General features: G+C 40.3%; 1 protein-coding gene across 3 annotated transcripts in view; it reads right to left on the bottom strand.

The window, feature by feature from the left end:
• Positions 1 to 1,731: 1,731 nt before the first annotated feature.
• Positions 1,732 to 14,105, bottom strand: part of NUDT14 (nudix hydrolase 14) — a 62,938-nt gene continuing 50,564 nt past the window's right edge. For all 3 annotated transcript variants that reach the window (XM_056346141.1, XM_056346143.1, XM_056346142.1), the window contains exon 5: positions 1,732 to 3,650. In XM_056346141.1, coding sequence (XP_056202116.1) covers positions 3,410 to 3,650 — 241 coding nt within the window. In that variant the 3' untranslated portion in view covers positions 1,732 to 3,409. The remainder of the gene's footprint in view (positions 3,651 to 14,105) is intronic.

The following is a 14,105-nucleotide window of genomic DNA, read 5'->3' as shown; positions in this document are numbered from 1 at the left end:
TCATTTTATTTTTATAAATATGAATCATCTACTGTTTTGAAAAAAGTTCAAGCCCTTTCTCCTGTGTTTTCAAACCTTCCTAATTCTTTAGAAAATTCTGCACCAAAACTAACAGGGAAAATGGAAAAGGATGAAGATATTTTTATAATTTATACTGCAAAGCCAACCACCAGGTAACAACATTGCTTTATGTACAGCTTTCACTATTATTGCATCACTGCTTTTCCTGTGGAAAATGCTCGAATTCTGGAAGGAACCCAAAGAAATGCCTTGATCATTTTGTTCCCATTTGAGAATTACAGATTGCAGGGACGGCCAGGCAGAGCATAGGGTGTAGCATCCCTAAGTTTTCAGAGCCGTCACAGTCCCCTGGGATGTTGTAGGTGTCTGCCCAGGAGACCCCTGGGAAGGAATGCACTGGGTGCTGGGGACAACGCTGCTTAGCTTCTTGCAGAGCCTTCTGGATCATGGCCAAGTGCTGAGGGACTGCCCAGCTCAGCTCACGCAACGGCCCATGGTCATCTGGAAGAGCAGCATCAATTGCACAAAAAAGTTAAGCCTGAAGCCCGTGGCTCAGACTGGCGGGGCTGCCTCAGAGCACAGCAGAGGGCTGATGCCACGTGGCTGTCCCTGTCCCCTCGCAAGGGCTGTGACTTCCCTCCCCACGTGCCCTGCTGTGCTCCAGCACTGTGCAGCCCCTCTGCCCATGCCGTGACTTCCCACTGTCACCCCACGCCTGGGAAACCACGGGTGCTGCTCTGGCAGTGGTGGCTCCTCGGTGTCACCTGCACACCCCCAGGGCTGGGCTGTGAAGCAGGCAGGCCTCAGGAACGTATGTCTTGCAAGCCCTCCACCTTGCCCCCCCAGTGATGGTGAACAGCCTTCCGCTGACCAGCAGCAGTAGTTTGGGCCAGATTTTGGCAAGTCTGGCACTGCCCTTGGTGCTCTCCCAGCACACGCTGCTGGGGAGGGACGGTGTCAGAGGGACAGCCGCAGTGCCTTGGAGGGGGCAAAATACACCTGCACTTCCAACTGTCCAGCTCAGACGCGCAGGCAAGGCACGACCGGCTGACTCCAGTGGCGGGGTGCCGGGATGCACGCAGAGGTTTCAGGACCTTCACCGCCTGCCTCGCGGGGTACGGCCGTGCCCTCCCCAGCAGCCCGGCGCCCCGCAGCTCACCATGCCCATGCTGTGCAGTGGCACAACAGATCCAGCACTGTCCGCTCTCCCTCCTCCCGGCATGGTCTGGAGATTTGAAGGCACTTCTAGCCAGACTCACCAGTGAAATGTGTATGTAGTCTGAAGAATCATATCTTGAATGCTTGTCACCCACACGGTTGGGTCAAAGCCACGGGCTCTCACCAAGGCTGTTAGTGCCACGCGAGTGCACCTCGTGAAGCACTGACTGCCGGTCCTGGATGCAGCAGGGGAGGGAATGTCTGACGGGGGAAAAGCTCTCAGCATCACACAAGGAGCCTCATTAGAAGTGGAGTTTTGGCCGTTTGTAATTCTGGGGCAAACAGTATAAATACATAAATGATGCTTTTTAAAGTTTCACGCTTTGACCCCCCTCCACTACACTGGTTTATTCTCCCGAATTACTGCATTATACAGCAAAAAAGGTTTTTGACACGTATACACACAGACTTACTAGTTTGACACTGAAGAGATTAACAAGCTACTGTGTAATAATTTGATGGAATCAGATAGATGCTTTGGCAACTACAGCCTGGAATAAAAGACATAATTTATTATAATAGTTCATAAAGGCCTTAGCAGCAATCAGGACACATTGCACTAGTCACCATAAAGATGCAGAGCAGTGGGGACCCCACCCTAAACTACCTTCCAATGTATATACAACAGACAGACAGAATTTATTTGCTTTTCATAACTCAGCCCTTGACTCACCCCAGACCAGGCACAGTCCAACGTAAATGGGTTTGAACTTTCACAAAAGGTGTCCGACCCCTGCAGACGAAGGCTGTTCTTTCTCCGGTGGTTTTCCAAGGACCTTTTCCCTCCAACAGTAGGAAGTACCAGTTCTAAAAGCCTTTTTAAAAAAAAGTATTTATTTATACACCTCTTTAGATATGCAGTGATTTTAAGTCAGCCACTGGATACCATCAGGCATCTGTACTGCATTTATTCCAGTTGCTATATGAAAGTCTGCACATTCACAGTACTCATCTTCCAAACATACTTAGCACCTTAGTAAGCCTAGAAGCACATATAATGTAGGCATGTTAATTAAGACAGTAAATAACATAAACCAGTGTGTAATTAAATTGCCAGGCTTGATTCTCTGTCATTCATGCTTTTAACAGTTTCACATGACAAACAGTCCACATCTAAAGTATGCAGACAGAACAAATAATGGAAGTTCTAATTAGACCACTTTATTAAATCAAATTGTGTTGCTCAGTACGTCTGTGCAGGTTGCACAGGCTTCAATGGAAACTGCACAAATGATGATAGAATCTCAATAAAGCACTTCCAATCATTAGATTGCAGGGAGTGTTATTTGAGGGGTAAGTCCCATTTTTCCCACTTGGGTGATAAGGAAACAGACCACAGAACACCTCAGAGAAATCACTTCTATTAGTCACCTCAGAGTCAAATTAAAAGAATTCAGCCCCTCAAGTCCCACTCTAGAGGACAAAGTTTGATCTAATTAATCAAGTATTACCCATAAAACAAACAAAGAAGCATGTGTTCCAGTAGAAGCCCCCATCATTCATCCCTCTATCACCATCACTGCTGCTCAGCATTATAGTGGGAACAAACAGAAGCACATAATCTTACAGCTGGTCTATTGTCAAAATGACACATTAGCAGAAGGGTTTTCAGACAGGTTTGCTTATGAAATACAGGTCTGCATGTTCAGAAATGCAAACGTGTTCTCTGTACAGGAGCCGTGCACCACAGAGAAAGCTGCTCCCTGAAAGCTGTGCAGAACCCAGGAACATAGTTAGGATATCTGTGACTATTAAGGTTTGCTGCCTTCCCACCCCCCAAATATCAGAATCCACACAGAACACACAGCTGCCAGCACATACAGACCACAGTGACAGGCTCGTCTGGCAGCTGCACTGAGGTCTTGAGCAACTCTTCAAAATAGTGGTAGAGCAGTGCCATGAAAAGAGACAAGTGGACACATTTACTTAGCCTTTGTGCAGAAATCAACATTTGCCTCTCAGGGGCAAATCCTGGCCCCTGTGAAGCCAGTAAGTGTTTTGCTAATGATGGAAATTAGGTCAGGATTTTAATTCAGACTTTACTTCCAGATTTATTTCAAGAAAGATTTGCTCTGTGAAAAGTTGAGTCGATCAAGGCAGGAAGGTTTGCAATTTTCTGTATCCACAGAACGAGCAGGCAAGCTTTTCTTAAAACCGTGGTACTTTGATTTTATTTTTTTGGTAGCTTGGGTGCTATGTTGTTTTGGAACCACATGAAGCTGAAGATAACACCCATTGTCTTTGGGAGAGTCTCATCATAAGCAAACTTCATTGAGTCTTCTAAAGGTATTTCTACAACTTCAATCAGCTCTCCTTCTTCAGGCTGGCCACCTCCTTCACCAGTTCTCATCTGGTCTGTTACTTCTGCATAAAATAACGTCTGCCTAGAACCTGTGACACCAACTCCAGACCTGGAAAAAAGCAGAGGAGAAACTCTGTTTTAGATAAAAAGGCGGCAGGTAGGAACTAAGAATGGAAACCTGGGTCCTCAACCTGTGTCACTAAGTTAACAGAGAAATCGATGGCAACTTTCATGCAGAAATACCAACACTTTAAATACAATTGCTTATGAAATGGATTTGTCTTCAAATATGTGCTGCAACTTTGGAAAGATGTTAGTTTGGGAGAAAAAAAAAAAGTTTTGAATTGGGGGACTGTTGTTCTATGTATACTGAAGTAAACAGAAGTTTTTTCAGCTGACCTTGGTGAGAACTGGAGTGCGTGATGATTTGTAGAGATTTACAAACAACAGAATGAAACTCCTCAGTGTATCTGTATGCTATCATGCCACATTTGTTTGCTTGTTTTTACACAAATATTTAGATTTTTTACTCTTAAGAAGATTATGCCCATACACAGCTGGAGTCCTCTGCTCATGGAGTAGATGGGTACAATAACAGAAAGGCAGCCTGAGAGTCTTTCTCTATCCCTCCTGAACTTCAGCCTTGACCCAAATGGATGGACCACTGTAAGCACGCATCTATCTGAAGTAATTCAGTCTCCCTGCTAAATTTGCTACAGTGGATTTAGTTGAGGATATTTTAGATTATGCAGTCTTTCTTCAGCTAGACCGCTTGCTGTGTGTTGTACTTCTTATTTGTTAATCCCCTGTTTCCTTAGGACTATTTCATTTAGGTATTATTAAATAAGGGATAAGTACATAATCCACTCATTTAGTCCTTCCAAGAAAATATTCACATCGTAATCACAGCTTCCTCCTTCCACATGATTACAAGCAACTTTTTACATTGAATCTGGATCCAAAGTTCACTGCAACTATGAATGAGGCACTAGGGCAAGCTGAAAAATTAGCTTCCGTATTATTATTATACATGCAGAGGATTCTAAGGTTTGTAGCAGTGTTATGGTCTTAAGAGTGTATATCCGTACTTACCCAACCATTAGTCAACTAAATCTTTCAGTTAATCCAGCATACATCACACCCTATAGCAGGAATTAATCATTTGTCTCTCAATTTTCTAAGAACACTGGTAATTATTTTGTTTGGAGAATAAATAGTGATTATTGAAATTGGTTTCTTACATGAATATACACTTTTTTTTAAACACAGAATAGGGAGCAGACCTGCAAATTCTTTCCTAAAATTTCTTCTAATACATTCTGTAACATTGGACAAGATGTTTTACTCCTCCAGGATCATTCCTGTATGTCTAAGAAGAGAAACTTAACCATCTTCAGCACTTCCAGGAGCGGTGAATGCTGCTACAGGATTCCTTTCATTCTGGGCTCACCACTTTATTTCAGTGTCAGTAGTTTTTTTTAAGACCCATTTTAACCAAGAAAATGGGACCTACTAGCACACAGGAAGATGCCAGACTAATGGTTTTCCATTTTCTCTTCCACTTTCACCAAAGCACATGACCTCCTTCCTCAGTCAATCTGGTTCAATATTTATTCCCCCTAAGGACCTCTTTTCTGCAGCCACTGTCCTTGGTATTTGTACAGTGTTTGATGACCACCAGAGATGGTCTGCCAATAAAAGAGCCACCCAGGGCTGACAATCATCCACAGACTGTAGGTGCCACTGGCACCAGATCAAAGTCTTCTCGGGACTCCTTGTGCCAAACTCCCTTTTCCCTTCTCCGAAAGGGAGCTGCCGGGAAGGGTAATGCCGTTTGCTGGCCGTGCTGCCGCTCACCTCACCTCAAGCGAGGCTCCAGCCAGCAGACAGCACAACACTAACGCAGTCTGAAAGCAGCGGGAGTCGCACGCTGGGCCCACCGTGCCAGCTGAATCATTCTCATCTCATTGTGAAGGTAAGGGCCAGTTTTCATCAAGCTGCTATCAGCAACAAGCTCGCAGAAGTTGGAATGCCATTTTTAAGGTTAATGTGCTCTCAGCCAGCGCCTTTTCTGACGTGAGGATGAAGGCACACTTCACTAGATGCCCTTTGTGTTAAAAGACAATATATTTTTCTTGGTATTAACAAGCAATAATATATAATGTTAAAAAGCAACACTGCAAATGAAATACTGATTAAGAGCAAACAGATCTATTTCACAGTCCACCACGCCTGGCTATTTAAGCTCTAATCATCCACTGAGCAGTCTCCCTCAGCTTAAAAAAAAAAGTGAGTCACCTTGGCATCTGTCACTGACCACTGACCCATGTGCTACCCACCCGCTCCTCACTGTCATAGCTACGTCCACTGGAAGGAGCCTCACTGAGAGAACATATTTGTGATGGAATAGTAGATTGTTCATTTTTCGTTTTCTCTTTTCCTTCTTTTCTTGTCTGAGGCGGCAGAAAGGATTTTTTTTTTTTTTAAATCAGCCAGAGATCCAGATCTGTTTTTCTCTCCATACAGTGGTTACTCATTCTTCAGTTGTTTCTGCAAGAATTGCATTTTTAGTAATTAAACAAACATAGGAAGCCCAGGGTTCAGAGACTGGGTTCTGGTAAGAGATAATAAGAATAAAAAACACATGTGAATTTATACTGTAAAATTTGCAAGACAATGAATACAGCTTGCTAGTCTCCACAGGCAGAAAAAAACACGGGACTATGTGTTATACATTTAATGTTCTGCTATTCCTGGTTAAGTGTCAAGTCTGAGCTTCATCTGGGGTGCCCCACCTGCAGAATGAAAATTATCCTAAATTGAATACACCCATGACCACTTGATACTATGTAAATGCTATCTAGAAAAACAGAATCTTATTTAAGGAGCCCTTCTATAAGAACAGTCTGGCTTGATTATTTATTTACAGCATAATCTCCTTATATACCACCTGTGACCATCTACATATGAAATAGCTGCAGCTGTGGACATCACAGGAGTTCATTTTCCACACCTTTTTTTTTTTTTTTTTTTTTAATATAAAGGAATATTCCTTCCCAAGGTGCTACACGGCAAGATTCAGTTTCTTGCCAATGCAGCTCAAACTGCACGGAGTGATTTCAATATGCTGTTATTTCATTGTATTTACTCATATGACATTTCTATTAAAGCAGTGTTTCTCTTCTTATGAACTAAATACATCAAAAGTGGCTACTAGCCTGAATATACTTTAAAAGATGAAAGCACAGAGCATCAATGTCTTTCCTTTATTATGAAGCCCAAACTTATGGCATTTCTTCATGTATACTGGCATATAATTTGGCACAGAAACCAATAAAATAATTTGCAACAATATATATTTAAAGGAGGACAGACCCACATGTTCATTTTTTCTTATTTAATTACCTAACTTATCTTTCTCTGGTGCCATTTTGCCATGAGTTATTCATTAAAAACTAATAAAAACTTCCAAATGAGCTATAAATAAAATCAGAGTGTGCTGGTATTAATACTCACGTTATTCGATTCTACTCTTCCCCCCCCTAAACCAGCAACCTAAATATTTCTAAGACTACTTACGATCCCCTTACTATTTAGATGGGTGACTTTGTAGACTATTGCATGACATTGTTTATAAACATATTACCGCTTTTATCTATTGTCTAACTAAATGTCCATTTCAGTGGTTTCAGACAGAAGTTGAAAGATAAAGAAATATAACTAATTAAAAAGGCATATTTCTTACCTTTTTTAAATTTGATATTTCTTCCTCTAAATGCTTACTCTGCCAGCTGGTCATTTTTGCATGGATCCACACGGAATGTCCTTTACTAAATTAAATATTCTCCAATACTGCTTACTGCTGTCTGTCTTTCACAACATTTCCAGGCTCTTAGATACTAATGTATCCTGCCTGTCTTTAGAAAATTGTCCAAAAATCAATGCAATCGACATTTTGCTTGTCTTTAGTACCTTTGATTTTTATAGAAATTTGAAGTTAGCAGGTTTGTTTCTTTGAAGCTGTCCTGAGCTTCCAACTTATTGAAGTAATGAAGTGTTTTAACACATACCCTTGGAAAATGTGGATATATTTCAGTGCTTGTGGGTACTGGGGCCAGAGGAGGAAGACAGCAGAGAGGGAGAAGGTGGGTCTGACTGGCAACAGGCAGCTACTATGTTTTCAGTATGCTTTCACACTTACCTGTCACTAGAAACTTCCTGGGCTTTTGCACACTTTCACTTTCTGAGCATGCTGTTTAAGGAATATCGATGTGCCTTTAATTATGGTTACATTCCTTTTTTTCTGCTACCTTCTTCCACTATCCCAAGTCCGTAACATATGCTTTTCTTTGCTCTAGTATTTCACATTACAAATAAAACGCTTTTGCCATGGTCTGAAATGAGTCACCTATTAACAGATTACAGCTATATTCATTAGCTTTGCATCTGTGGAAATCACAGGGGTCAGCACACCCGAACTGCAAGTGATGAGTTTCACCCTGGGAAAACCACCTTCCTGATCAAGGTGCCTTCCCAGAACAAGAGAGGCTTGGTTTGGGGGAGGGCAGGCAGGGTCTGAAACTCACAGCACTCACCCACGGTGAGACTTTGGGCTTCAGCCTCACTCCATGGGTTTAGCACTGTGTTGCCCAGACCAGGCAGGTCACAGCTCATACTGACCCAGACCTACTAAGCCTGGCTTGACCTAGCTGATTGTTCCAGATGTATTTGGATGTGTCTCTACTGTGCTTGACTCTTATTTACCATTGTGGGACAAATGCAAATGATCTATACACAACACAGTTCTGTTTTCCTCATCTCTTTACTTGTTTCAATTAACAGCTACATGGCTGACAAATACCCTTTGTCAAATCTTTAGGGCTTAGGCTCACAAACCCTGTCGCTTCAACAGAGATAGATTTTTAGAACCAAACTGTGAGCACTAAACTTCTACCACTCCTTCACAGACAGTTAGAAATCTCCATTATCTTTGACAACAGCAAGTCTAAGAATGTAAGCATGTCAAAGTAAGGATACAAAAGTGGTATGGTTTTCATCACAACAGTAATTTAAATGCAAGTTTAACACATCAGAACAAGACTGTATGCTGCATTTTCGTATTTCACTTTAAATAAAACACTCAAACACGGTGATTAAATCATGCTATGGCTCTCAAAGCTACAGGCAACACACTTGTAGTCTACAACACAGTGGAGAAGCTGAAGGACTGCAGAATGACTGCAAAGTGCTTCTCCTCACCTCCTGCCCAGGGGTGGGACTGGCTGGCAGAATGAAGCTGTAACTAGAGTATTTTCTATCTACTTCCTTCTTAGACCAGGAAAAACACAAGAGACAGATTGTTACTCCAATCTGTTTTTGAAACATGGCAATAGCAGCTATCAAAGCCTTTGTTTAGCTCTTCCCTTTTATTAAGTGCACAAGAAAATACTTAGCACATGAACTAGAGCTCACAAAATGAGACTTTTCACTTGTCATATCTAAGTGCGTAAGCATAAAGATACATACACGTTGTTTTATCACAAGTGGGCAACAGTATCTTATTGCTTTAAAAAAAGAAAGAAGTTTAGTAGTGCCTAAAAGCCGCCAGTGATACCGAGTCCACCTTGTATGTTTGCCAACGCTCAGTAACAGGGAGTTCCTTCTTCAAACTGAGCGTGTGCGCACACGTGCACATTTGTAAACAAGGTCAAAATTCAAAGCATATAGTTAAGATTAGCTTTGCCACCTTCTCATGCCTGGGTGCTCACCTATACCAACAAACTCTTACATTCATAATCATTACATTCATAAATATTATATTTTTAATTTGAAGGAACATGCACATTTGAGAAAATAAACAGTATATTATACTCCTCTGCTACAACATGGGGAACAAATAAATTGACTTTCATTGTGGAGAATTCTTAGTTAACTCAGATTTCTGATAGACAGCAATTAAAAGCTAAACTTTTCATAATTTCTTAATATTTAACAAATATAAAATCTATAAGCAATCAACACCTACCTGTTCCTATCAACACAGAAATGTTTTTTTTTGTTTTAACTGACATAGTTAATGTGAAAATTCCTAAATGCAATACATCCTTTTATAAGACGTAAGCCATCTGGATGCAGAGTTTGGGTATATAGTGAATACATAATTCATGTTTATAAATAAATACGACAAATCTGTGTTATTTCTGCTGAAATCAAGAACTATTCAGGCACACAACATGTAAACTGATGAACGGTGACATGCACCTCCTATTGTCACTTCTTAGGACTTCTGTAGAGTTCTGACATTATATGCAGCAGGTGCAGGAAAAAAAGTAGAGAAGTAATTAACATAAAATTATACTACATTATGCCACCACCCGACAGGTGTACTAGCAGGTGATCTTTCTAATTATAATGCACTACAACATTTTCAAGGCTATTATTCTTTCTACATAAAAACCTATGAATACAAACCATTTTTACCTCATTGCGCAGAGACTAATAGCCATGGCACAGTAATTGGAACATCCAAAATTAATTCTCTGAATGCTCTTCTTTGTTGTATACTTTTGGCAAAAAAAAAGTTAACTGTAGGAAGATTAAAGTAAGTACCTATGTTAATATAGTTAAGCCCTTAAATTAATCCACCTGATTTTTGCAACCAGGCTGATAAGCTACAGCTCCTAGTGTAATAAATCTTGGCTATGATACAACCTCTGGGAAAAAATAAAGATGGAATGAAGGGAAAAGTTCTGGTTCAGCTTTGTCCTGATGCTTTGAGATGTTATTTCACTCCAAATAATTTTATAAATATTCTTCAAGACCACCAAAATTTTCAAGAACTAAAAGAAAATACTGTAAGTTGCAATGGCAATAATAACATCTTTAATAGCAACAACAACATATTTCCCTGCCCCTGTCTTCTAAGAAAACAAGTCTCAAGGAAGATAGCCGGAAGTACTGCAACATAAGAAACTAACTCACAACAGAATTTCACATGGGATTCAAGCTGAAAACTGCTGGGATACCATGACAGATAGAAAATCTGTTATATCTGTTATATCTGATATATGAGTAAGTTCGAAGTTGTTCTGACTGGCAACATTTTGCATTTAGGGGGAAAAAAAACCCCAACAAACTCGAAGGAGTTCACAGATTTCTTTTAGAGCTTTGAAAAATGAACAGTTTAACTGGCAACCATTTTCACGGAGCCTCAGTCTACTGACTATATAGTACTATATTATTAGCTGCATTTTATTATTGAGCTAAATGGTTCATTTACACCCATTGCATCTACTATCTATTCTATTTTTGACTGAGGCCATACACATAGTTGACAAGAACTCAACACACCAGCAGGCATCAAAACTTTCAGGAAGCCTTCAAAAGTGGATTAGGTGCTCCCAAAATAGAAAACAAACTTTCTGTAATACCACAGGGTTACTTATTGTACACCAAGCACAAAGTAGCAATTTGTGCAGCCACTATGAGGAAACTCATCACAGAGGTTGCAAACAATAGAAGTATTTTTCAGAATTATTCCTGCCTCTAGCTACACAGCAAAATGAACAATTTGCATTTAAATTCAGCTTCTGGCTAGCATTTTCTATAAAAGGAACAGCTATTTCTGATTCCTCAAAGTGTCATTTCTCTGACCTCCTCCAGTCAAGGCCCTCTTAATATGTTTGTCTTTCTCATTATCTGCCCCAACCGGGTAGTCTCCTTCATTCACCCATGCCATACCGTCCTGCTGCTGGAACAACTTGTTCCAAAGACTCTTACTCACCTAGCGTAAATTCCCCAACTCCTGGCTTCTTTCCTGATTTCTCATTGACTCCGCAGCTACTCTGTGGATCATTCAAGGTAGTTAAGTCTGAGATCTGCTTAATTCAGTGTCTGGCTTCTATGTGATGAGTATAACGTCACTGGAGCTTTGAAAGAACTTAAGAACAGGGTCCCATGGCTTCTTTGTATGTGCTTTTGAAATATCTGTAGCAATATTGTAGTTAACCTTTTCTGGTTAGCTGAGAAACATTAAAAAAAAAGAAATCCCTCAAAACTGCTGCAGGCCCTGATAATAAATGAGGAAAAAAAACCCTATCTTCAGATTACCTCCAATCTTTACTGCTCCCACTGCCTAAGAACACAGCAAAGTTCTGCTTGAATACAGTCTAAGTACTTTATCATTTTGATAAAGAGATTTTTTTCTCTGCCACAATGAATGTACTTTCCCCAACTCCATTTAGTCCTCAGCCCATGTTTTTTACTCTGCATTGTTCTTTCATCTCCTCTTCCTCTTTTTCTACTCGAGGATTTGCTATTTGATTTTCTCCCCTAGCCTAAATCCTCCCTATGCACTGTCCCTGCCCTCCCCTTAATTCATTAGCCGCAGTACTGTACTGACCTCCCTAGCCAAAACTGTTTCTGCCTTTACATTTGGTGTCTCTTCTGCTTTCCACATCCTTCTGTCAGGTCTAGCTCAAGTCCTGCTTTCATTCCAGTCAGGCAGTTTCCTTCTCATGACCACGATTCCAGAAAGGGGTGTTGTCAGAAAAACAAGACAACTCCTTGCTTTCAGACCAAAGGATGTGACAACGCAAAACCTCTTCTTTGTCCGAAAGCCTTTTTCACTGTGCACACAACTCTCAGGTTTTATCTACAAAAATCTGATAGACTTAACTCAGTAATTATTAGTTACAGTTATCTAAATATTTTTATATTTTATTGGCAGTTTTACTGGCATCAAGAAAGGAACAAGAGCTAACAGATTTGTCAGGAATATATCAGGTGCGCCCAAACAAATGTCAGCTATAACAGGATTAACAGGTCTTGTGGATAAGGACAATACCACAAACAATACAACTTCAGTTTACCAAGGTTTTAAACATTATCTAATATGACAGTTTCATTAAGAAGTTGGGAGATCGTGATATACTTAGAAATCAAAGGAACTGTGAAATAGGTGGAAAACTAGTATGAAGATGGTACGCATGGAATGGATATTTTCAAATTGGAAATACAAATGAAATCAGATTCCACTGGGGACCATTCTCCACTCAATGTAATTCAATATTTTGTTTTAGAACCTGTATGTTGAAATAAAGACTGAAGGTAGCAAAGCTGAGAAAGATTATTTATAAGAAGCTAGATATTAATATTAGAACTTAAAATCATCCCAACAACTTGAGAAACAGTCTGAAAAAATAGGATGCAATTCAGTAAAGGCAAGTTCAAGGTTCTGCATTCAGGCAGCAATAACGAACAGCACAAATACAGACAGGAGGTGAATGTCAGTGCAGTACTGCTGCAGAAAACAGTTTTGAGATAGGGGAGGCATTGCAGACCATAATGACCTTTCAAAAAAGGCCACATCATATAAACAAAATTATCTGTAAGACTATGGAAATAATGCTTCCATTCTATGTGACACTAGTAAAGCCCCTGCTAAAATACTGTGCTTCACTTTGGGCATTATGGTTTTAAGAAATCTGCAGACCAGATGGAAAGAAGGCAGAGGACAGCAGAAGGAATAATCAGACATCTAGAAAACATGGTCTAAAGAGAAAGTGTAAATCAACTCAGATAGTTTTGCATAAGCAAAAATAAAATAAAGAGGAGACGTTCAAACAAGTATGTGGAAGGTGCAGAAGTACTTCATGTCCACTAGGAACAGGGTGGTCAGTCTCAGACTTGAAGTAAAGAAAGGGAAATTTAGGCAAGACATGAGGAAGAACTTGCTCATGATAATTAGATAGTTAGTCAGATACGTACAAATAGTTAAGACACTTCAGACAGAATGCTGAAACCATCTAAGAGAGGCTATGAAATGATCAGATTTTAGAGAAAGCACAGATGCACATTTGTCAGAAGTGATTTAAATCTAGCTGAGCCTCATCTTTGGAAGAGGAGCAATCTAGATGAGATTCTCTAAAATTCCTTCCAATTCTGTTTTCTAAGGCTCCTCTCTAACCTGATGCACTGGATCAATAAATAATATAGCGCAGCTATTACATCGATCACTGAGATGGCAGATAATAGGAGTGGTGCATGATGTACTGTAATTATTAATGGCATGCATATGCATTGATGTAATGCCTTATGTCAGTGCTTTGCATTGACAGTCACAGCATGAACAGTGGCATAAGTCATTTGGAAAAACCTGTTACATTTAGAAAAAGCTGAGAATTTCTTATCTGTAATACAGCCATAATGGAAAAAACATCCTTAGCAGACCATAGAACAAATTAATTCCTGTCTTTGCACCAAATTGTCAAGGATCAGGCAGATAACGCCAGTCTTTGGCTGAAGGAAAAACAGGACACTCCTAATAGGAAGACCTAGAAAATTCTAATACAGAGCACAGGAAATCCAACAAAAGAAACTGTAAAATACCATCTTTGAGGCTTCAACCTTTCATATTGATCTAAAAAAGTAAACAGTATAAGGCCCTTCTGACTTCCATGGATTTCCACGGCAGAAAGCTGTACACACATAGACAAAACAGGACTGGGGGATTAACATATTAAGTGCCCTTTGCATGGGTCTTAACAGAGAAAACTCCAATTGT

The sequence above is a fragment of the Falco biarmicus genome, chromosome 7, assembly GCF_023638135.1.
Source record: "Falco biarmicus isolate bFalBia1 chromosome 7, bFalBia1.pri, whole genome shotgun sequence".
NCBI lineage: Eukaryota > Metazoa > Chordata > Aves > Falconiformes > Falconidae > Falco > Falco biarmicus.
This window is presented reverse-complemented; position numbering and strand designations above follow the sequence as displayed.